This window comes from Crocodylus siamensis, chromosome 15 (assembly GCF_052110815.1).
Source record: "Crocodylus siamensis isolate JL-2025a chromosome 15, ASM5211081v1, whole genome shotgun sequence".
In the NCBI taxonomy this organism is placed as follows: domain Eukaryota; kingdom Metazoa; phylum Chordata; order Crocodylia; family Crocodylidae; genus Crocodylus; species Crocodylus siamensis.
The window spans coordinates 46,273,691-46,298,637 of NC_143409.1; the positions used below are offsets into that span (position 1 = coordinate 46,273,691).

The window sequence follows — 24,947 nt, forward strand, 5'->3', positions numbered from 1 at the left end:
CAATGAGTCAAGGAGATTAGTCGGGGAGGCACTGAGGTCCTGGAGGGTTGCGGAGTTGGGAGTCCAAGACGAGTGGTCATTCCTTAAGGAGATGATCCTCCGAGCCCAAAGGGTGACAGTCCCAACGTGAATCAAAGCAGGCAAGGGTGCTCAAAAGCCTCCATGGCTCACCAAAGGCATTCAGGAACGTCTGAATGCTAAAAAGGAGGCATACACCTGGTGGAAGAGAGGGGCCATCACCAAGGAGGATTATGCCTCCGTTGCTCGAGACTGTAGGAGGGCTGTCAGGAAGGCTAAGGTGGAGACAGAACTAGGACTAGCGACCAGGATCAAAGATAACAAGAAGTCCTTTTTTAAATACATAGGGAGTAAAAAGAAGGCACTGGGTAACATGGAGCCCCTGCAGGACATGCTTGGCAATCTGGTGGTTGCACCAGACGATAAAGCTGACCTCTAACAAATTCTTTGCCTTCATTTTTCTGAGAGGGACCGGGACATCCCCCACATCGGGATTCTGCACAGACTCAGGAGAGGCACCACCTGGCCTAGGGTCAGAGAGGACCTAGTTAGAGAACTCTTGGTGGGGCTGGATGTGTTTAAATCAGCAGGTCCAGATAACCTGACCCCAGATGTCTTTCCTGCTCATGCAGGAGGCTGGACCTGATGATCCTTTGGGGTCCCTTCCAGCCCTATGATTCTATTATCTTTTCCAGACAGGTGCACGATACTCTGATGCTGACTATGATAGGGCAAAAGTTGAAGTCCAGTGTTGTGGCTACAGCTCCCCACATTGATCCAGCAAGGTTAGCTAGCAAGTTGTTTCGGGATTTGACCTTTGCTGCTGTTTTCTTTAAATGTTCCCGGAAAGTCAGGGTGCTATCTAAAGACACCCCCAAGTATATTGGGCAGGAATCATGCTTTAGTCTCTGACCACCCACTTAGAAGTTAAGTTCTTTTTTGGTGCGGGCATTGTGGAGATGGAAAATACTGGATACAGTTTTGGCAAGACTCGGCATGAGCTGCCATGTGGTGCAGTAATCTGTCAGCTTTCATAGTTTCATAGTTTCTAGGGTCGGAAGGGACCTGAGCAGATCATTTAGTCCGACCAACTGCCATGGCAGGAAACAATACTGGGGTCAAACGACCCCAGCAAGATGTTCATCTAACCTCCTCTTAAACACCCCCAGGGTAGGAGCCTGCACCACTTCTCTTGGAAGTTGGTTCTAGACCCTAGCCACCCTGACCGTGAAGTCGCGCCTCCTGATGTCTAACCTAAACCTACCCTCTGCCAGCTTGTGACCGTTATTCCTGGTCACTCCTGGCGGTGCTTGGGGGAACAGTGACTCCCCCAGTGCCTGCTGATCCCCCCTGACTAGTTTATAACAGGCCACAAGATCCCCCCTCAGCCTTCTCTTTTGGAGGCTGAACAGGTTCAGGTCCCGTAGCCACTCCTCATAGGGCCTGCCCTGTTGTCCCCTGATCATACGAGTGGCCTCCTCTGGACCCTCTCCATGCTGTCAACATCCCTCTTGAAGTGCTGCGCCCAGAACTGGACGCAGTACTCCAGCTGCGGCCTGACCGGTGCCGCATAGAGGGGGAGGATCACCTCCTTCGACCTGCTCGAGATGCATCTGTGGATGCATGACAAGGTGCGGCTGGCCTTCCTAACTGCCTCCCCACACTGCCAGCCCGTGTTCATCTTGGAGTCAATGATGACTCCAAGATCCTTTTCCGCCTCCGTGCTGACAAGAGGGGAGCTCCCCAACCTGTAGGTATGGTGCCGGTTGTTCCTCCCGAGGTGCATCACCTTGCACTTGTCTGTGTTGAAAACCATCCTATTCTTGTCTGCCCACCCTTGTAACCTGTCTAGGTCTGATTGTAGCCTGTTGCATCCTTCCAGTGTGCCCACGTCCCCCCACATCTTAGTGTCATCAGCAAATTTGGACAGGGTGCTTCTTACCCCCTCGTTCAAATCACTGATGAAGATGTTGAACAGTGCGGGCCCAAGGACCGAGCCCTGGGGGACCCCACTGCCCACTTCCTTCCAGGTTGAGAAGGACCCATCCACTACCACCCTCTGGGTGCGGCCCTCCAGCCAGGTGGCGACCCATTTGACTGTGGATGTCTGCACCACAGCCCCCCAGTTTCTTAATGAGAACGGGGTGAGAGACAGTGTCAAAAGCCTTCCGGAAGTCCAGGAAGATTATATCCACTGCTACCCCTGCATCTAATGATCTGGTGATCTGATCGTAAAAAGCCACCAGGTTGGTCTGACAGGACCTGCCACTGATGAACCCGTGTTGGTTGCCCCTAAGCGTGCAGTCCCCTGCTGGCCCCTCCTGGATGTGTGCCAGCATAATTTTCTCGAACAGCTTGCCTAGGATCGAGGTAAAACTAACCAGCCTATACATCTTCATTCTGGGTCTGGTCCAGCGTGTGGAAAGATAGTGTGAGTGGCACAACAGATGTCATCAGTATAGATAAACTTGTGGGATGTGGTTGTTGATAGATCATTTGTGTATAAGTTGAACAGGGTTTGGGCCAGCACTGAGCCCTGTGGAAGTCCATAGGCCTGTCTCCTTCATGCACTTGTCCCCTGCCCAAGGTGTACTCTGAATCGTCTGTTACAGAGCAGTGATTTGCAATAATTGCACTCATCTACAAGCTGTAAAAGACATTCTCTCTCATTATATCTCACTAGCTTTCTGGATGAAACTGTCAGCAGTTTTATTTAAATCTATGCTTATGTTTCTGCAGTTTTCCCATGTTGATTTTGAACAAATTTATCCATCTTGCTTCACCCCTGGCCCTATTCACATCCACTATCTCACCATGAATTGTGGTGCACTGGTCTAATTCTGCCCTCCTGCACAGTCATATAATGTGCTTCTGCCATCTACTGGTACTCGCCTGTAAAAGCTTAGTTTCAGGGCAAAGCTTTTTAACATAACAGAGATCGAACGTGTATCATGTACACCCAAAATGGCCATGGCTCGTGGGTGCTGAGCACCCACTTTTTTTTTTTTTTTTTTTTGGTGGATGCTTGAGCTCCAGAGTACCCACCGAAGTCGGCACCTACAGGGGCAGCACCTCCTAGGGAGCTAACCTCAAGTGTGGTGCTCAGGGTCAGGGTGGCAGGTGCTGGGTGCACAAAGTGGATGTGCATACTCTGTGGCTTCCAAGTGCTGCAGAGGTTGTGGCCTGGGGCACTTTGGCTCCCAATCAAGGTAAGCACTATTGAAGGAAGGAAAGCCACCCTAGGTTAGGACTCTGAGCCAGTACTCGGGGGACATGCATTCAGTTTCTGAGCCAGACACGGTTCTTTGGGTAAATGCAGTATCTTTTATTAGACCAACTAATTAGTTGTAAAAATTGTTCTTTGCAAGCTTTTGGGTACAAACATCCTTCCTCAGGCAGAGAGAGCATTTGCAGCTGTTTGTGCTCTCCTGGATGGGATAGAAGCCATTATGTAAAAATGCAGGTCTGTGAAAATTCAGTTTCTGAGTCAGCCACACACCTTGGGCAAGTCACTTAATCCAGCCCATGCCTCAGTTTTTCTCTGTTAAGTGGGACAGTAATTCTGCTCTACTTTACAAGAGTGTGGTGAGTTTGAAGGGTAACTGGATGCCTAAGGAACAGAGGGAGAGAGATTTTCTTTGCTTTGATTGCAACACATATTTTAAGATAGTGTGACCCCTTCCCCAGCCCTGGCCCTTGCCTTTTATGACCTACCCGGGTGTCAGTGCTCATAGATCAAGAATTGCTGCTGTAACCCAAGGGACAGATGCTGCTGCTTTAAAATGGGGAGAAGCTTGTGTTCCCCCAGCTCATGACCCAAGCTGGCAGCGATTCCGTCTTAGGAAGCCTGGGATGCCTGCAGGAATCACGTGTGGGAATCCTCAGCTGCAGGGGCCTCTCGTGTGCCCCTGTGTGCACACAGCTACAGTATAAATACTAGTGATAACAGTAACAATGGGTCTCACTCCCTTGGAAACATGAGGCCGGACTCAATGGGGTCAGGTGCCCAGCTAAGGTAAATTGGCCACCATGCCCCAGGAGTCAGTAGTGAGCAGACAGAAAGAATATAGTCCCTGAAGCAGAAATATTACTTTAAAACGCAGTCAGGCTGTGCCCTGCCTGGGGCAAATGCTGGTCAGGGGCATGTAGGTCCCTGACCAGGATGCCTCCCTGCCCCACTGGCACCCCAAAATGCCAGGGGTCTGCCCAGGGGGTAAAGCTTCCCAGGTGCTGGCACTGCTGGCAAGTCCCTTGGCCTGTATGGCAGCTGCCGGAAGACAAGGAGTTAAGGCTGTACTACAGGGCTCTGGTTCTTGCTAAGGGAGGGGAGGGGAAGGCCGCTCTGCTCTTGCTGCTCAGGAGACGGGGGTTGAACTTCCTGGGTCAGACACAGCTGCGGATGCTCCATTGTGAGCCTGGAGCTGCTGCTCCCCCAGCAGAGTCGGGGCCTGGCAGAGACTTTCAGTACAGCCCTTCTGTGCCCAGCCCTGTGGGACTTTCTCGGGTGGCTGCAATCATCCCCTTGCGCAGTCCTCGTCCTCAGCTCTGCCGACACCAACTCCCGAGCCAGAGACTCCAGGTAATGGAAACAGACCTAGGGGAAAGCGCTGGGGCAGGCAGGGCAGGGGCTCTGCATCCACGGCCCCTCCGCACCCATCTGCTCCCCAGGGTCTGCGAGTCCCAGAGCTGCTGCCCTCGCTGACACACACAGGCCATATCTACACAAGGCGCTTAATGCGTGGTGGCCTAATAACACTGCGCAGTAGCAAGTCACAGCATGGACAGTGCTAATGTGCTGCTGTGCAGTATTATTAGGGCTACTGTGCAGGAGTGTCGTAAAAAGGCTTTCGCTAGACATTGACTTAGTACATCATTAAGCAAGTACTAAATTAAATGCATAGTAATGACTGTCAGGTATCCAGGTTGTAGCCATATTGGTCTAGTGGCAAAAGGAACCAGAACTCATGGTAGAGGTGATATCTGTTATTAGACCAGTTAGATTTTTGCAAAAAAAAGCTTGTAATTAAAGACTTTTTTTTTTTTGCAAAAATCCAGTTGGTCTAATAAAAGATATCACCTCTACCACGAGTTCTGATTCCTAGTAATAACTATGCATTAATGAATGTGTAGACATGGCCACAGACTTTCACTCCTGGCAGCTCTGGCAGGAACCCACCCAAATGCCCGTGGATTAGGACAGTAAGAGCAGCACTAGATTTTCAAAGCAATGAGAGTCAGGGGGTATCTGCAGTATGTTGTGGGGAGACAGGAAGGGATGGCACCAACATGATGAGGTGGGGAGTTACAGGAGATCCAGGAAACAATATATTTTTGCAGTGACTGATGTTCCCATATGCTTCATAGGCCTTCTTGAGTGTAGAAGGGACTGCAGCAAAAACACTAGTTAGTTATATACTAAAACACAGCTCTGTGTTCAGTGCTCCGGTGTGATATGTTAGTATTCCCAGCCCTATTGACAAAGGCCATGGAGACATTTCCTTGCAAGATGCAAAAGCCTGAGAACCCAGCAGAAAAGTGTTTCTTCCAGGATCGAACAGCTCACACGCTAAGAGTAGGGACATGGGAAACTATTTGCTTGGCCTGGTGAGTCTTTCTGCAGCACCTCAACTGACCCAGTGTCTCATGTGCTGAGCCACACACCCAGGTTTTGTCATTCATAGCGTGGGCACAAGTGTGTTGAAGGCTGCAGCCAGAAGCAGCAGTGATGTCATGTTTTGCAATGCTGTTACAGAGAAAGGTACAGAGAGACCCAGAAGTGGGCATCTGTGAAGTGATCTGCAATGGAGAGGATTCCTTTGTAGCCTCCCTCTCACAGCAGCTTAGTCAGCAGAGGACCCTGGACCTCAGATGCAGTTAAACATCTAGATGTGTAACTTGAGTCTATTTTCACAGTTCTTTATGGCACCTTGGCAGCATATAAAAGGCCTCAAAATGGGCAGAAACCCAGTCCCAAAATAGGGATCAGATCTACGTGTGTGTATAAGTCAGAGGTGTGACAAGAAAGCTCTACATCTGTTCTGTCTTCTGTGCTATATAGAGACTGCTGGCAGTAAATGGTAACTTAGAGCAACTTCCAGGCTGCTCGGTTTATACTGAAAGTCAGGCAAGGCATTTCATAGCCCCTAACAAGAAGGGCACCTACACATGTATAGCAAGGCTGTTCTGACATACTGTAGTTACCAAGCTTGGTAATTGCCAGACTCCCGTGTCACGTGTATCAATGTCCCCGTGCTGTGAAATGGTGGCGGGGCACTTCAAATAAAGCTCATCTGATGCTTTAACTAAAACTCCAAAATGAATGCTCCTGCTGCCATTTTTTAGCATGGGGATGCTGATACATGTGATGCTTTGAGTGCTTTAATTAAAGTGGCTGTCAGAGCCACTCTAATTAAAGTACCCCCTTACCCCAAGCATGTGTATAAATGCCCAAAGGGTGCAGAACTGACTTATAGGCAGCTCCCTAAAGTGCAGATGAGTGTGCGAGGCCCTGTGGCCAAGATGAAATCCCCAGATATTAAAAAGCCAGACACACAAGGCAAACAAGGCTGAGGTTTCTTTGTGTTCTGTCAAGAGCTGCAATGGGGTGGAGCTTTGAAAGCCAGGTTAAATTAAGAAAATCTGATGTTACTAAATTATTCTTTCTGATTAACTGGGTTAAACAGCAGCAGAACATGGATTCTGGGCATGGTTTCCCTCTGCAATCAATGCAACAGAGCAATAAAAAGCAGAACCTAGCTCAGCTCAGCCATAATTCTTACATCTGTGCAGAAAAATTCTTGAGCTCTTTACAGGCTAATCGGGCCTGCCATTTGTTCTACAGCTGAACATTTTTAACAGGGTGTATTTTTTTCCCCTGCGCAGTTTCCCACACTTTCCCATGAAGCCTCTGATGGGCAGCATGGTGTAGTCAGAAAAAACTAGAAGAGCCTCTTTAGCCCTGCCCTGCTATTGACCTGCTGTGCAACCTAAGGCAAGTATTCCCCCTCCTTCATCCCATGCTTCTGCTTCTCTCCCACCATTGCTTATATCAATGGAGCTACTCAAGAAGTGGAAATGTAGACATTTCAGTTCTCCTCAGAGCAGGACCAAAAATAGAAATATCCGAGTTTTTCACACACACAAATATTCTGAAAAAAAAATCCCTTTAGCCTTGTTATGAAGTTTTAGTTCTGTTAAATTCAATGTCTCAATTTGATGAATGTGCCATGCAGAATCAGAGAGAAGTAGGATTGGAAGGAGCCTTAGGAAGTCTAACCCCCAAGATGGGAGAAGTGTGTTCAAGGTGGGGCTTGACCTCATGACCATAATATTAAGAATCCCATGCTTTGATGGCTGAGCTAGTCAGGCACCTAAAAGAAGCCTTAATATAGCCTTAGTTACAGCATGTTAATTTATATGATATAATACAGCGGTCAAAACCATGACATTGAAAAGAAACATTCTGACCTTTCCATGACAAAATGCTTTGGTCATTCCCATGTAAAAATGTCATCACTGCTGTGGGGAAAATGGTGCCACCCCGTTGAAGGGCCCTGCCCAAGACCACACAGTTCATGCTCTTCTCAACTGGAGAGTGTCTCACTGAACTTCCCAGTCCTGCCGTAACCCTGAAGCTCCTGGGTCAGGGGAGAAAGGGGAGGGTAGAAAGGTGGAGGCTCCTGGCAAGGCTGGATTCAGTCCCATGCAAGGAGGGGGAATTTCCAGCAGTGGTGGTGTCCTGACTGGTATGACTGGTGGTGGTGACAGCACTGGAAAGACAAGCCTGTGCATTGTGAGGATAATGTGGGACTGAATGAGGGGCCTCTAGACAATGAGTGCAAATATGGGAGCTGAAATTGGTGGGAAAGCAGAAGGTAAGTGAGGCTGGGACCAGCCATGCCTGAACTGGTAGGGCTGTGGCTGAGGCAGCAGGTTCTGAGAGGAGGAAATCTTGTGTTTCAGGGGCTGGTGACCCTCAAGGAAGTGGCTGTGTATCCCAGTGAGGGGCAGTGGGCTCTGCGAGGCAGCCCGCTACAGACGGCATGCAGGAGAGTTATGAGACTCCAGCCACAATGGGTAAGGACTCGTTTTCCCTTAGATAATGGAAACTGAGGGGTCTTGGAAGCAGCCAAATTGGTCTCTGACATGCTTTTGACTAGTCCCCCAAATCTGGGGGTGGGGTCAGCATGTTTCGTCTCCAGATCTGGTGTCTACCAGATGCTCCCCTTCAAAGGCTTCAACCCCCACCTTGAGGACTGGATATGAGGGATGAGGGGCAGAGTTGTTCCTCCTTTGTGGAGGCAATTGTGGGGGTTCATGTTCTGGTCTTTTTAATCTCTTCAGGTTTGTTTCCCCTTCTTCTTCTCCTCTCTGAGGTTCTCTGTCTCCCCTGCAGCAGGGAATGACTCCTGACTCTTTGGTTCCTCTCTCTGTCCCAGCAGGTGAGTCTCCAGTGAGTATGAGGGAGGCAGAGAGTCCCCAGCAAGCAGGTCCTGAGTCCATGGATCTGCAGGGGATGGTGCTGGAAAGAGCTGAAGGGGACCTTTTCCAGACCCCCAAGCATGAAACTGCTGGTGTAAATCGCCGTAGGTCACTCAGGCACAAGGGAAAGCCACCAGGGAAGGTCGAGCTTAAGGACACCACTTGCAAGGAACCCCCCAATGCAGAGAGGCCCAACACATGCAGCGAGTGTGGGAAGGGCTTCCGCTGGCGCTCAGCCCTCATCGACCACCAGCGACTGCACACGGGCGAGCGCCCCTACCGCTGCCCTGACTGTGGGCGCAGCTTCAGCCGCAGCTCCAACCTCACCACCCACCAGCGCCTGCACACAGGCGAGCGCCCCTACGTGTGCCCCAACTGCGGCAAGGGTTTCAACCACAGCTCCAACCTGGCGGCCCACCAGCGCGTGCACACTGGGGACCTGCCCTACAAGTGCCCTGACTGTGGCAAGAGCTACAGCGTGAGCTCCTACCTCCTGCGGCACCAAAAGATCCACACGGGTGAGAGGCCTTACCAGTGCGACGAGTGCGAGAAGAGCTTTGGGCAGAGCTCGACCCTGGTGATCCACAAGCGCGTGCACTCAGGGGAGAAGCCATACAAGTGCCCTGCTTGTGGCAAGTGGTTCCGAAACAACTCTGACCTGATCCGGCACCAGAGGATCCACACTGGGGAGAGGCCCTACCAGTGCGGCCAGTGCGGGAGGAGCTTCAGTGAGAGCTCGCACCTGACAAGGCACCGCAGAACTCACACGGGGAAGAGCACCCACCCCTGCCCAGACTGCAGCAAGTGCTTCAAGAGCAGCTCCCGGCTGGCCAAGCACCAGCGTGCTCACACAGGGGAGAAGGACTACTGCTGCCCCGACTGCGGGAAGAGCTTCAACCGGAGCTCCAACCTCATCGTCCACCAGCGGTCCCATCTGGAGCAGAAGCCATACAAGTGCCTGGACTGCACCAAGACCTTCAGCTGCAGCTCCCAGCTGATCAGGCACCAGAGAATCCACACGGGGGAGAAACCCTACAAATGCCTGAGCTGCGGGAAGAGCTTCACAGTCAGCTCGCAGCTCACATCACACCAGAGACTGCACACGGGGGAGAAACCTTATCACTGCGCTGATTGTGGGAAGAGCTTCCGTCACAGCTCAGGGCTTGTTTCCCACCAGAAAAGGCATAGAAAGGAGGGGGGCTCTGTCAGCATCCCAATTGTGGTGACTGCTCAAACCTTACTGCACATCACGGTGGTGCCACCACACAGTGTCAATCCTTAGCATCCAGGGGTGGTAGTGCGGTATGAATCTCTAGAGCAGATCAGACTATTCCCATCAAACTCTCACTGGAAAAGGTTTTTTTTTTCTTGGCTTAAGTTAAACACATATTTGAGCACTCCTCCAATCCATCTCTTCACCACACCAAGGTGGGAGAATGTGGGGCATTATGGAAAACTCAGTTCCAAACAAGGAGCTTGGCTTACAGATGATGCTGGGGCAGGAGCTATGTGAACTGTAACCCTTGTGAAGTGCCGCAGTCTCATCTCTCAAGTTGAAATATTTCTCATGTGGGCTGAAATTTTCATTCGGTGTGGAGGAGAGGGGCATTGTTCAACAGGCTCTGAAATCTCTTCCTGAATGCCGGGAGGGACATATGTCAGAATTACAGGCAAATGAAACACAAAAGAGCTGGCAAAGTAGAAAACCAGCTGAGGCACTGTCCTCCCATCCCACCACAGGTGGAAAAGCAGAACAAAACACAGGGTATCTTACTGCATTAGCCAAGGAAGCTGGCATGAGAGCCCGTGTGATTTGTAAGGTGTCGGATGAACACTTGTGTTTGTTCAGGTTACCTCCAGGGAATAAGGGGTCCATTTTGGTGAGATGATACAGTCAGACAACAGCTAATAAAATTCAGATTTTTTCCCAGTGGAATTTATTTTGCTACCGCATGGAAGCAAATTGGGTAGGTGGGAACAGCCAACGTATACAAAGATTTGTGATTTTTCTTTTCTCATTCTGGGCTTGTCTAAGGGAAGAATTTGTTCTGGCTCAATTTGGTTTAACAGCTTTAATTAAACCAGCACAAAGCAAATTCAAAATAAGCCAGTTTTCAACCAATTTCAGAATGCGCACGAGAGGCTAACACTGATTTAACTGACTCATATTTTAACCAATTCAGTTGGTGTGCACATGACTGTCCACGTTTTCAAGGCTATCTTTGCAAAGCATAACACTGAAAGATTTCTTCAAAAGAGAAGGAAAGTTGATATTTGGAGCACAGAATGGAGGGCTGTGCCATTGCATATCTTTGAGCATGTCCAAAGAGAGAAAGCAGCATTACCAGGTCAGAACAGAACTGCAACTGAGGCAACTAAAGTTTCCATGAAGTGAGGTGTCTGTATATCTGCTGAGAAACCAGTCCTCCTGAGCTGTCAGTCTGAGTTGGAGGGCTTATACGCATACAGATTTCACATGTTAAGTAATAAAGACTTTTACCCACAACTTGATGGCATTTCTTTGTCTGCAAACTGCATCCAGTCAAATCCAAAATGCTCTAGCCAGTGGTGGGCAAAATGCTTTTGGCTGGAGTGAAAGCCTGGTTCCTAGTAAAATCACCACTTGGTCTCGCTCAGCACAGGGGACATGGAGAGACAGCTAGACAAGGGTTAAGGTTTAGGGTGGTGATAAGCCCCTACTCTGGTTAGCCCTCAGCCAGCTCCCCCTGGGCCTCAACTCAGACACCCCCAAAATTAAGCCTCTTGCTCCATTCCAACTGAGCAGGTTTTTGTGGCTTTCTCGTTTCCCACATAATCAGTAGGGCCAGAGGCATAACAGTGCAGCTGGGTGCCTGGGGCAGCAGGGACACATTGTGGTGGCAGTGATTCCAGCTGCTGATGCTACTGGTGCAGCTGCAGCGGCGGCTGTTATTTTTCTGTCCCTTGCTTAAGTCAGCATCTGGGCTACTGCCCCAGTCACCCTGCTTAAGTTATGCTCCTAGTGTAATATCTCCCCCCTGCCCACACCTCTCAAATCTGTTGTGCAGCCATCACCCACCTCCATGATAGCTAGGTCCAGGCCAGGACACAGAGGGGCCTGGGTAGTAGCCCTGAGCAGCTAGACTGAACTCCAGTGTCTGTTTGCAATCAGGAGCCTGTACAACATTCCCTTTTCAGTCCTTACAGTCAAGCCAGGTCCTCCAAAGAACCTCTCCCTATACCCCATTTCTTCTCCAAAGCCTTCTGATATCTTTGTGCTCGCCCAGGGCTTCAGAATACTCTCCAGCCCCACGTCTTGTTTCTCTCTCACCTCCACTGGCCAGGGTAGACAATATCTCTGCCATTGTGTTTGTACAAAGCTGGTTACCTCTACAGTGCTCTACGAATGCTAACTATAATTATTATTCATCACCACCATCATCATGTCAGCTAGGCTGTTACCAATGTGCAGCTTGTTCAGCAGTGTAGGGATGCGGTTGGGGCCCTGGGGCAGTCAAGCAATGCTTAACAAGTTTGCTGCATGAATCAGGGCCATGGAGGTTCGCAGCTATGAATAGGGCCACTTCCACCTCCTTTTTAGCCTTTATGTGAACATGGCAGCTCCTGCTGCCAGCCCGGTCGTGCCACTTGAAGGGGACCTCCACAGATAGAAGAGTCAATAAGCCAAATAATTTTAGAGAAGCCTACACCTTGCACCTCAAACCTCTTATGTAGGACACAAACGCTGCCTCCCTCTTACTAGTTTCCGATGTCCTGCCCCCGTCTGTTTCTGTCTTTGCAGCATCTGGAGTGGGGTACAAGAGACTTGAAGACTGTCTTCTCACTCAGCCTGTCTCCATCCAAATACGTGCACACTCACACACGCAGGGAACACTTCTAGGGAATAAAAACCTCCTCTGGAATCAAAGGCTCTGATCCCCTTGGAGCCTCCCCTGCCAGAGCTATTGCCAGCAGAGAAATGGTCAAGAGTACACTACTGATGGCAGAAAGGGCCTGAGGTTTTAAAGACCAGCTCTACACTAGAAACTTCTTCCAATACAGTATTATCACTTAGACACTGGGATTTTTACTAGTGTGTTTACCATCATGGCTTGCTTTGCTTAAGATAAATGTTATAATCCAGACCGGTGAGGCACATTTTTGCTGGCAGAAGTTGCAAATAAGTCAGGAGGTCCTGCTGTACCCAGCAGACTGACCACATGCCAGCTTTCCTGTGTGCAGAAGTTAGCTACTGCCACAGGAGGGCTCTGGTCGCCAAGGAAGGAGGGAGATGGTTTTCTCTATCTGTCCATATCAGGGATTGAGCTTCCTGGGTCAGATACTGCTGTCGTCTCCATTGTGCAGTGTGATCACAAGCTGCCAGAGAGAGACTTCATTAAAGCCCTGCTATGCCCAGCCCAGGGGGGCACTTTCTCAGGTGGCTTGAATCAGCCCCCAGGGCAGCCCTGGGCTCTGCCAACATCTGCTCCTGAGCCGGAGACTCCAGGTAATGGAGGAAAGCGCTGGCACGAGCAGCACAGGGGCTTTGCACACACAACCCCTCTGCACCCATCTCTGCTCCTTGGGGTCTGCGAGTCCCAGAGATGCTGCCCTCACTGACATACACAGGCTCTCACTCCTAGTAGTTTTTGCAGGATCCAGTCCAGCCTCAGGGGAGTAAAGACCTCAAGCATAGGAGAATGATCCAGGATCCCAGCCGGGAGAAACAAGAGAAAGCAAAACAGGAAGGGGCAGCAGGAGCTGTTAGTGGGGAGAGGTGACCATCCCCAGCCCTGCCCAGACCCCTTCCCTGCAGCCACTTTGGGCAGAGCCACTGGCCTGTGACCGAAGTGAGGAGCAAGGAGAGGAGAAGCCAGTCCCCATCCCTGCCCCGCCTGGTCCCTGCGTAGAGGGGACAATGTTAGGGGATTTCTCTACACAGGTTCTTTGTATTCTGCTCTTTTATTCTGTTGGGGCGAGCTGGTTCATTAATCAGAGACTGTTATAAATGTTTCCATAGGTTTAGCCCCTTCAGGAAGGGCCAGGTCTGTGCTGTAATAAGGGGACTGAGCATCTTCCCAGCATCACAGATGCTAAGTCTTCTGTCTGCAGGGGAAGGACTTGGGGGAAGTGGGCTGTGACATAGACCAAAGACCCTTTTAAAAGCTCTCCTGTCATTGATAGTGTGCTCTTGACCATTTCTCTGCTGGCAATAGCATCTCTTTCCCTGAGATGCTGCAGAACATTTCACTCCAAGTCCAGAGGACAGAGAAGGGAGATGGCTGGAGCTGAGGGAAAGAAAAAAGGCAGGCTGAGGAAGTATATAGTTGAAGCTAAGAAAGACCACAAGGCACGAGCATGTCATGGAGCATGAGATCTGGCACGTGTGGAACATGAATCAACACCCCTGGATGTCCCTGACACTGCTGCACAGGGACCAAGGATTAATATTCACTCTAGGCAGTGTCTTTTGGGAGTTTCTCAATAATCCTCTCATTGCAGCTATTCTACAAACTTGAGCTACTGATTCTTAATGGGGGAAATTGTGGAACTAGGATGCAGGAGGCTCAGACTCAGCTAAATTGGTTCCTGGCCTGGTCCAAAATTGGACTTTCAGGTTATTTATTTTTATTTATTTTTGCAGAGAACATCTGTTTTCTGAAGATTTTTTATTTCCTGCCAAGGCCAATAGTATATGCTAAGGGGAAGAGGGCTTTTGTCCAGCCACTTCCCCAATTCAGAGTGTTTTATGTGGATAATAAGTAGACATTTGCCCTCTCGTGTTTGCGGGGGCTGGAGAGGAAAGCAGGGTGACAACCCTTTTGAGATCTGCATCTAACCTGGGTCTCCTGTAATGTTTCACTATCCCTACAGGACAGAAAAAAGCAGAGGGATAACCTTGGGCTATCTGGGGCTGGGTGACCATTAAGGGGGCAGCTGTGTGTTTTACTGAGAGGCAGTGAGGTCTGCTGGACCCTCAACATAATTTGCTATGAAACAGAATAAAGTCTCTTCTAAAACTTCACACATTGCCCTTCTCTCCCCAACAGGCTGCAGAATAAAACTCACTTCCCAAGGGGATAGGGAAGGGAAATGGCTGCAGTGGAGCTGATAACCTTCGAGGAGGTAGCTGTGTATTTCACCCTAGAGGAATGGGCTCTGCTGGACCCAGGTCAAAGAGCCCTCTACCGGGATGTCATGCAGGAGACTTATGAGGCCCTGGTTACTCTAGGTAAGGACACCTGTCCCCTGCTTCCTGTCCCCAAATGCCCAAATATAAGTTGGTTTCTGCTCATAATTCTTCCCTGGTGAAAATGATGGGTTGTAGTAAAAGGAAAACTAGTGGGGTGGAAAGAAGCTACAAGCTGAACTCCTTGGGGATATAATTCTGGACCAATCTTACTTGATATTTTCATGAATGTACTTGGCATAAAAAACAGGACTGTGTGTAATGACATTTCCTGAGGGAGGGCCCAGAGCTGGGAAGCACTGCTGCTAAAGAGGAGAAGCTAAACATCCTACGGGAAGAACAGGATGACCATAGGGGCTGAAGTAATGGAATTGGGATGACATTTAAGATTTCAAAATGCAAGATCTTACACTTGGATTAGGAATTTCTGCTCGGAGTGTATAGGTCACTTGCCATTGCAGGTGAATGGACACACGTGACTGTCTCTTCTAGCCTAGTTCCTGTTTATCCTTCCATTCCTCCACTGGAAATAACTTGGCTCCAGTCTGGAATATCTTCCACCAGCTCATATTGCCCAGGGAGCTGGAACTGGGTTATTCTGGTTGAATAGGGTTCCTGTCACACACTCTGTTCCTCTTTGTGATGGGAAACTGTGTTATTCTCACCTTATGTGCGCGTGTATCCTTACATTTACTGCAGGGCACACAATGCCCCTGCCACAGGCTCTATTCTCGCACAAAGAGGGTGTCCATGACTATTTTCGAGTACCTGCTTTTCAAGCACAAAAAGCACACCCTACAACCAGGCAATGGCTTCTGTTTTCTCTGCCTTGAGCAGGATTTCCCATTCCCAAACCAAGTGTGATTTCCCGGCTGAAAGGAGGAGAAGCGCAATGGGTTCCAGATCTAAAGGGCTGTGAGGCAAAGGGGATCCTGAGAAGTCCTTGCCCAGGTGAGGATTTGGTGACACATATCTGGAAATGATCCAGACCCTTGCAAGCATGCCCAGGTTTTCCACCTCTGTCACAGGTCAGGGTTGTCCCCCAACAGATGTCATGTCCTCCGTGCTTTCTACTTGGCCTGACTGACAGCCAGCAGGATATCCATTTCTGCATCCTTTCTCTATGAGTCCAACATTGCTCTGGAGGCAGAAGTGGCCTCTCCTGCCTCTGGGATTCAAGATGGTTTGAGGAATTCATCTCCTGGGTTACCACCAGTGATTTTGCTCTGTGAGGCAACCCTTACAGTGCCAGTTCCTCACCCTCCCTTCCCCCATCATAGGGGGAATGACCCATGTCTGGATTCTCTCCATCTCTTGCAGCTGCCACGGGGACAGGGAGCGCCCAGCAGGAGGTCCCTGGGGATCTGCAGCCCGGGGGTCCTGGTTGGAGAGCAACCTGGGAGGCTGAGAGCAGCTCAGAGAAGCGGCCAAGAAATCCCTCAGGGAACAGACTGGGCCAGGCCCCTCCCAATAACAGAAACTTCATAACTGAGAGACCCTCGGCTGGAGAGAAGCTGCCCTGGGACATGGCTTGTGAGGCTGGATTGAACCCAGAGCCAGGGCAAGCCTTTCCCAGTGATTGTGCCAAGGAGCGCCAGGGGCTGGAAGCCCAGGCTGGGGGGCAGCCGAACGCGTGTGGTAAATGTGGAAAAGGCTTCTGCCACAACTTGGACCTCGCCAGACACCAGCGGGCCCACGGGGGTGAGTGGCCTCACCAGTGCCCCGAGTGTGGCAAGGGCTTCCCCGTCCGCTCGGCCTTGGCCACCCACCGGCGCATCCACACAGGTGAGCGTCCCTATGCCTGCGATGCCTGTGGCAAGAGCTTCAGCCAGAGCTCCCACCTCATGCAGCACCTCCGCTCCCACACGGGAGAAAAGCCCTACCGCTGCCCCGACTGCGGGAAGAGCTTCCGGGAAGGCTCCACGCTGGCCCGGCACCGCCGCACCCACCGCCCGGAGAAGCCCCACACCTGCTCCCACTGTGGCAAGGGCTTCCATGAGAAGTCCAACTTTGCCCGGCACCAGCGTGTGCATGCAGGGGAGCTGCCCCCCACTGGGGTGGGGGCTGCTAGGGAGGAGGAGGAGGAGAAGTCATACATCTGCCCTGACTGTGGGAAGGGCTTTGGGCGCAATGCCTACCTGACCCTGCACCAGCGCACCCACACGGGCGAGCGCCCCTACACCTGCCCTGACTGCGGAAAGAGCTTCAGTGCCAGCTCCAACCTGACCCGGCACCAGCGGGTCCATACGGGCGAACGGCCCTACCCCTGCGCCCACTGCGGAAAGCGCTTCTCCCAGAGCTCCACCCTCTTCGTGCACCTCCGCACGCACACGGGCGAGGTGCCCTACCGCTGTGCCACCTGTGGCCGGGGGTTCAGCCAGAACTCCACCCTCCTGGCCCACCAGCGGGTCCACACCGGCGAGCGGCCCTATCGCTGTGCTCGCTGTGCCAGAGGCTTTGCCACTAGCTCTGAGCTCACCAGGCATCTCGGGGGGCATGCCGGGGAGGGGCCCCACACCTGCAGCCACTGCCTAAGGAGCTTCCCCACCAGTCAGCTCCTTCACAGGCACCAGAAAAGCCACCGGTGATGGAGGGGTCTGGCTCCACTCAGATGAGCTGCACAGCAAGACAGGGCACCCTTGGAGGGGTGGCCAATGCCATGAAGAGCAGGTGGCAGAGCTGCCCTGCACGAGTCATTCATGAATAGATTTTAGAGGTGTTTCTGTGCCTACAGGTGTAGACAGGCATCTCATGAATTTACAAGCAGGCCCAGTTCCCGTTGGCCTTCGGTGGGCTTCAAAGCTCTATTGCTGCCAGATTTTCTGTTCAATGGGAAATTTAGGGGTTTTCAGAGCTTTTTACTGTTCCTAAACAGAACCAACACATTCCTTGACTTTCTGTGAAGCAATATTCAACCCTCAGTCCAAACCCAGGCTTCTTTTTATTACGTTACATAGTATATATGTGTGTGGGGGGGAGTTCATCGAAAAGTCATTTCCAAATTAAATCAGGCCCTTCTGAAAAATATCAAATTGAAAATTTTATCCTCATTAGATAATCTACACAAAATTATATCAAAATCCATGTCTGAATCATTTCAATTTCAGTGAAATGGCATTTTCTGCCAAAAAGACATGGGGGTGGGAGGGAATGTAACCAGTTCTGGTCTATAAGGTGCTAAGGGGCTTTTGTAAATTCCCCATGGCTCCCCTCTCTATTTTGAGGTACATCCATGGTTTTGTAAATGTTGCTCTTTGTTTCTCTGTACATCAGTTCTCCATCTGGCAACGGGGATGGCAGCATTGCCAGCCTGGCAGAAGTGTGCGAGGATCAACACAGTAAAGGTTGTGAAATAACTGGATGGATATAGATTCACTGGAAATGAGTCTGTCTTGCCCCACTTTTGGTAGATGGAAGGGGCAGGATAGCTAACTCTATTTAATTTCACAGGAGACTAGGTGCCTGTATCCCATACAATCATAGAAAAAAGTAGGACTGAAAGGTACCACTGGAGGTCATCTAATCCATAGTTTCTCAACCTGTGGTACATGTACCCCTGGGGGTACGCGAGACACAGGCAAGGGGTACACAGGCACCCCAACACCGTCTCTCTTGCCCTCTTTTCCTTTCTCTCTTGCCCCTTCCTCCTCTCAAAACTATGGTAAAAAATTCGGTGCAATTAAAAAAAATGAATTCCCCTGTAATAATTTGGTGTGCTGTGCTTTGTACAGCACTGGGTTCAGCCCTTCTAGCTTTGGCCAACATCACCTCTAGCCCAGGTACATACTTGAGTTGAGGATCCCTGGTGTAAAAGGTGGCACCCCTACCCAGACCAGATCAGACATCTGTCATATCACAGCCTGATATACACAGCCCTTCTTCCAACTTATGGCGCACATTAGTCTGTAAATATAAAATCCCCTAGAAAATTGAGTGTTGGGGTACTTATTCAAATTTTCAGAAGTTAGGGGGTACTTGCTACTTAAAAGTTTGAGAAACACTGATCTAATCCAACCCTATACCTAAGACAGAGTTATCCCCATCCAAACCATCCCATACTAGTCCTTGTCTAACTTATTCCTAAAACTACACAAAGATTTTTTTTTATTTCTCTGAAAAATCTTGCCCTACATTGTCTAGGACCATGATGAGATACGTGCATGTATGTGGGATGGGGGCTTGGTAGTGAAGGAAAAGGTGTGGGCATTGAAGTGGGGAAGGAATGGGGCATACCAGGAAACTAGAGGCTGGAGGAGGGAGCTGAGTACTGGGAAACAGGTTATATATGTGTGCTTGGGGGAAGGAACTGATGGCAAAAGGGGATTATTATTTTGGTTTGAGACTCAAAAAATATCACCCACAAAAATCCTGACCTCTTTCATATTTCCTGCAGCATCGCAGCTACAACATCATGCCAACGCATGTTTTTGTTGAACTGTTCTGCACTGAACATTTTTACTAAATGAAAAACTAAAATGTACTTTGGCTAAAATTTGAAAGCGGCAGTATGCCCAGTCTGAAATGCCACCAGGGTGTGTCATGGCAGTTGCAGTTCAGAGCACTTGGTGTACCAGTTCTCCTAGATAGGTGCAGCTCCAGGGTCAGACTACCATCTCCCATGCGCCCATCCTCATGATTGGGGGAAGAGAGACATCATGGGACTCTCATGGCCACAGCGTGTCACAGGAGATGCAGTCCAGCTGGGGATCCCAGGCCTTGGGGGAGAATGGAGGCATGAAGCAACTGAATGATCTTCAAAAAGCATCTTGATGCCCACCTTGCTGGGGACATCTGATCCCAGCCGTCTTTCCTGCCCAACCGCACGGGGCTGGACCCAGTGATCTGTAAGGTCCCTTCCAGCCCCTAACAGCTGTGAAATTATGAAACCACAGCACTCCAGTGGTTTCATGGCACTACTGAACTGAAATATTCCAATTGGGGAAGTTTAGTTTTTCAGCCAAAAATACGACATTTTTTGCACAGCAGAGACACTTTTTCTGAAAAATTTAATGTAATCAAAAGTCCAGTATTCTATCAACAAAGTGTTGATGGAAACATTCTGGCCTTACCTTAACATTTACTGGCCAAGCTGTATTTTACCTACATGTATGCTACTATGGATATAGGGAAAAGACTATGCCAGTCACGTCTTCATCCATGGGCCATAATCTCCCTCTGCCTGTTTTTTTGCCTCTCTTAGATTGTAAACTCCTTGGAGCAGGGATTATGTCTTCCCACATGTTGGTACAGCACCCAGGGGCTGTCGGCCCCAATCATGGTGGAGGCTTGTGGGTGCTCTTTCAGTACTAATAATATATGATAACAGCTGGTTTATATTTCTTCAGTTTAGTGGTGAAATCTATTCAAAGCTCACAAAAATAACACTTTCCTGGGTGTGTGCATATGTTGTAACACATCCAGGGGATGGAAATCTCCCTGTGCTGATGAAGAGTAGGCCCAGGTGCTAGTTCAGCCCACAAAGATGGCAGAAGCAGGATACAGACAGTGCATAAGCCTCTTGCTGGTGCCATATCCACAAGGGAATCATAGTCAGTGCCTACCAGCTCCATAGGGAGTGCTGTAGCACATGTTGGCTTCAGAAGAGCTACCAACAGTTGACTTCAATTGAGATCAGGCCTCACAGACTCCTGTAGAGCTATGGCTGATTTAAACCAGCTGGGAATAAGACTCCTGGGCTTCTATGAAGTTGGCTGATTCACAGCACCTGGGATTTGGGCTTCATTTCATTATGTAGGTCCTGCTACCATGTTGTAGCTGGTGAGGAGTGAAGCTGGCCAAATTGAAGGTGCAATGGGTCAGAGGAGCTAAGGGCCACCAGGGGAGACGCCTTGTTGGACCTGGTGCTGGCCGTGGGAGACAACCTGGTGAGGGGGCTGCAGGTGCTCGACCACCTGGGCGACAGTGATCATCGCCTGCTGGGATTCACCATCCAGTGCAAGGTGGCAAAGGCCTACAGCAAGGCAGCAGCCCTAGATTTCAGGAGGGCAAACTTCACCGAGCTAAGGAGAATAGTCGGGGAAGCGCTGAGGTCCCAGAGGGGAGGGGAGCCAGGTGTCCAAGGAGAGTGGTCGCTCCTCTAGAAGACGATCCTCCAAGCCCAAAGGGAGGTAATCCCAATGAGGATCAAAGGGAGCAGGAGGGCACATAAGCCCCCATGGCTCACCAAAAGCATCCGGGAATGTCTCCTAGCTAAAAGGGAGGTGTACACCCAGTGGAAAAGAGGGGACATCACCAGGGATGACTATACTGCGGTTGCTCAGAGTTGTAGGGGGGCAGTCAGGAAGGCCAAGGCAGAGATGGGACTGGGACTAGCTTCCCAGATCGAGGACAACAAGAAGTCCTTCTTTAAATACATAGGGGGCAAAAAGAAGGTTCCGGGTAACATGGGGCCCCTGCAGGACACGTTAGGAAATTTGGTCGTCACACCAGATGACAAAGTCAACATTTAACAATTTCTTTGCCTCCATTTTCCTGAGCAGGGACCGGAACAGCCACCCCCCCGCTGGGCCCCCCTCAGGCCCCAGGGGAAGCGCACCCAGGCCAAGGGTCAGTGAGGAACTAGTTAGGGGGCTTCTGGAGGGACTGGACCTATTCAAGTCAGCCGGTCCAGATGAACTCCACCCTAGAGTATTAAAGAAATTGGCTGAGGTCATTGCAGGACCCCTGGCATGGCTGTACGAGCACTCGTGGTGCTCTGGTGTGGTGCCAGAGGACTGGAAGAGGGGCAACGTGGTCCCCATCTTCAAAAAGGGGAAGAAGGAGGACCCGGGAAACTATAGGCCAGTTAGTCTTACTTCAATCCTAGGCAAGCTGTTCAAGAAAATTATGCTGGCACACATCCAGGAGGGGCCAGCAGGGGATTTCATGCTTAGGAGCAACCAACACGGGTTCATCAGTGGCAGGTCCTGTCAGACCAACCTGGTGGCCTTTTACGATCAGATCACCAAATCCTTAGATGCAGGGGTAGCGGTGGACATAATCTTCCTGGACTTTCGGAAGGCCTTTGACACTGTCTCTCACCCCGTTCTCATTAAGAAACTGGGGGACTGTGGTGTTGACCCCCACAAAGTCAAATGGCTTGCCAGCTGGCTGGAGGGCCGCACCCAGAGGGTGGTGGTAGATTGGTCATTTTCGACCTGGAGGGATGTGGACAGTGGGGTCCCCCAGGGCTCGGTCCTCGGGCCCTCACTGTTCAACATCTTCATCAGTGACTTGGACGAGGGGGTAAAAAGCACCCTGTTCAAATTTGCTGATGACACTAAGATGTGGGGGGATGTGGGCACGCTAGAAGGGAGGAATAGGCTACAATTGGACCCAGACAGGTTACAGGGGTGGGTGGATGAGAACAGGATGGGATTCAACACTGACAAGTGCAAAGCGCTGCACCTGGGGAGGAAGAACTGGCACCATACCTACGGGTTGGGAAACTCCCTTCTCGTCAGTGCAGAGGCAGAAAAGGATCTTGGGGTCATCATTGACTCCAAGATGAACATGGGCCGGCAGTGTGGGGACGCGGTCAGGAAGGCCAACTGCACCTTGGCATGCATCCACAGATGCATCTCGAGCAGGTCCAAGGAGGTGATCCTCCCCCTCTATGCGGCGCTGGTCAGGCCGCAGCTGGAGTACTGCGTCCAGTTCTGGGCGCCGCACTTCAGGAGGGATGTGGACAACATGGAGAGGGTCCAGAGGAGGCCACTCACATGATCAGGGGGCAGCAGGGCAGGCCCTATGAGGAGAGGCTATGGGACCTGAACCTGTTCAGCCTCCACAAGAGAAGGCTGAGGGGGGATCTTGTGGCCTGTTACAAACTAGTCAGGGGGGACCAGCAGGCATTGGGGGAGTCCCTGTTCCCCCGAGCACCGCCACAAGTGACCAGGAATAATGGTCACAAGTTGGTAGAGGGTAGATTTAGGCTAGAGATCAGGAGGTGTGACTTCACAGTCAGGGCAGTCAAGAGAAGTGGTGCTGGCCCCTACCCTGGAGGTCTTTAAGAGGAGGCTAGATGCACATCTTGCTGGGGTCATTTGACCCCAGTAATCTTTCCTGCCATGGCAGGGGGTTGGACTAGATGATCTACTCAGGTCCCTTCCGAACCTAGAAACGATGAAACTATATTTTTAAAGGTCTGTAGGTGCCTGAAAAAACAGATTGGTGCACGGTAGATTTGTAAACAAGACCTTGATGCTTAAACTTAATAGAAGACAGCTGCAGTGACACATTTACCTTTAAATTTAGGCAGGATTTAAGTGCCTGCTTGCCACTTCAGACACCTGTGTAGAATCCAGATCCTGAAAACGCCTCTCAGCTGTTGTCCAACCCTGCTGGCACCTGAATTTCCTCAACTGGAGTCCCACCACTACCTGAACACCCATCCATCTCACATGTAAACCCCATTTGAATTTACATTCCCCATGTCTCCCTGTGAGGATGCGGCTCCAGCGGGCACTTCTGGAGCATGCCCAGCAGAATGGGTGCTGCATGGAGCACAGATGGAGAAGGAGCCCTCCTGATCCTTGCCCTCCCGATCACCAGGCTGGGATGCCACAGTACTATGTAACTGAAGATAAATACATTAACCCTGAAAATATCCCTCCCTTAAGCCAGAAGGGGACAGTCTGCTGGATGAACTGATGACTTAGAAGCTGCTGCTGGGCTGAGACCCCTAATTGACCTACTGAGCAATATTTTCCTTCACACTTCTTCAATATTCTTCTTTCACACCATGACCACAACACATCTGACAACAGTTAGGTTGCTGGTGCACTGAGCACATGCTGACTAATATTGGTGTTCCCCATTGCCCTGTCTGTACCCATCTGCTGTCCCATGTTCAATATCTAAGACTGCGCTCTTTGGGCCAAGGAGTGTCTCTTAGATCGATCTGTGCCTGACATGATGTAAACTCAAATTTCCCAGGTGCTGCTGCTTTGTGAATAATACATAGCCATTGCCCCTGTGCAACAGCCGCTCCCAAGTCACTGAATACTGCCGAAGTTGTGGCACGAGGCTGCATTTTCATGGCCCCCAAACACTGCCATCAAGAGGGAGGGAGTGGAGGTGAGTGAATGCACAAGGATCACAGACTGTGAACTTGCTTTGGCATCGGAAGAGTGGGAGAAACCCTTTAGAGCCTGCAGACTTAGAAACAAATAGGCTCTGGGGTGTTCCCAACTGAGATAGGCCTCGCAATTTGGCTGTGCATGTGGCTGCATGGCGGGGCTCATCATCTGGGAGTGACTGCAGCAGCATTCCCTAAGCAGGACCCTACTGCACAGGGGTGGGAGTCTCGAGAGCAGGAGAGAAAACCTCCACTCCCGTGGTAATCTGAGTTTTCTGTTAGCGCTGGATGTGGCAGCATTGATGGCTCGTCTGTCAGCCGCTTGCCCACACACAAAGAAAGTGGTTGCAGCCATGTCAGCTGTCGACCCCATCTGAGGCTTTTATTTCCCTAGGAACCTCCTTGGTATACATGGGAGGAAAAGAACCACAGGCAATGTGAATAGAAAGGACTCAGAGAGGTCATGCATGAAGAGAGTTTAATCCATCCCCCTGCTTCAAGACAGGGCCAACACTATCTGAATGATTGCTGATTAATCTATTTGATTTTAGAAACCTCCCGCAAAGGAGATTCGACCATTTCTGCAAGTAACTTCTGTCCTACACTTGATGTGTCTGCCATGGGGGATGGAAAAAGCCACGAGAACTGGGACTTGAGGAGGAGGCAAAATTTCCACCTAACCTGAAGGTTTCTTGTGTCTTGGGCATGTTCTTGGTTTGTCTGAGCTTTCCTTGCTCACTTGGCAAGTGCCCCAACCACCAGGCTACTGGGCTAAAAGGTGGGAGGACTCCATTTGCTGGTAATTGCTTTCCTGCAACTAATGTTTCAGAGGCTTTCACAGAATTTTGCAGCTTCCAGGATGGAAAAGGATAACAGCAAAGTGTATATGGTGAGAGCAGGTTGTTTCTGGAGTAACTCACGGGGCTTTGAAAAAAAAAAGTTGCCTTTAATAATAGTTCAACACTTTCAGTCTTTCAAGGGCAGACTCAGACTTCATGAAATAGATCACTGAGACCTGTCAGAAAGAGGTGTGCAAAAAAGGGTTTTTCAGTCCAGTGATAAACCAAATAATAATATTAATAAAAATAGATATATTTCTTGTTTGGGTCACCTCTTCCTTTTTTTAACCCCCCCCCCTTTTTTTTTTGGTCAATGTTTAATTGAATATAGCATTTTGAAACAAAAAGGTCAATGTTTTGG

General features: G+C 50.2%; 2 protein-coding genes across 2 annotated transcripts in view; one reads left to right on the forward strand and one right to left on the reverse strand.

Annotated features, from left to right (window-relative positions):
• The first annotated feature begins 4,412 nt into the window (after positions 1-4,412).
• Positions 4,413-24,847, forward strand: LOC149852545 (uncharacterized). The gene is made up of 6 exons (XM_090030152.1): positions 4,413-4,597; positions 6,901-7,009; positions 7,981-8,094; positions 8,457-9,664; positions 13,939-13,943; positions 16,350-24,847. The coding sequence occupies exons 3-6, from the start codon at positions 8,061-8,063 to the stop codon at positions 17,254-17,256; spliced, it is 2,154 nt and encodes a 717-aa protein (XP_089886278.1). The 5' UTR covers positions 4,413-4,597; positions 6,901-7,009; positions 7,981-8,060; the 3' UTR covers positions 17,257-24,847.
• The window catches only part of LOC149852546 (uncharacterized), a 41,947-nt gene continuing 40,664 nt past the window's right edge, over positions 23,665-24,947 (reverse strand). The window contains 1 exon segment of the mRNA XM_090028388.1: positions 23,665-23,720. Within this exon segment, the coding sequence (XP_089884514.1) occupies positions 23,665-23,720 (56 nt within the window).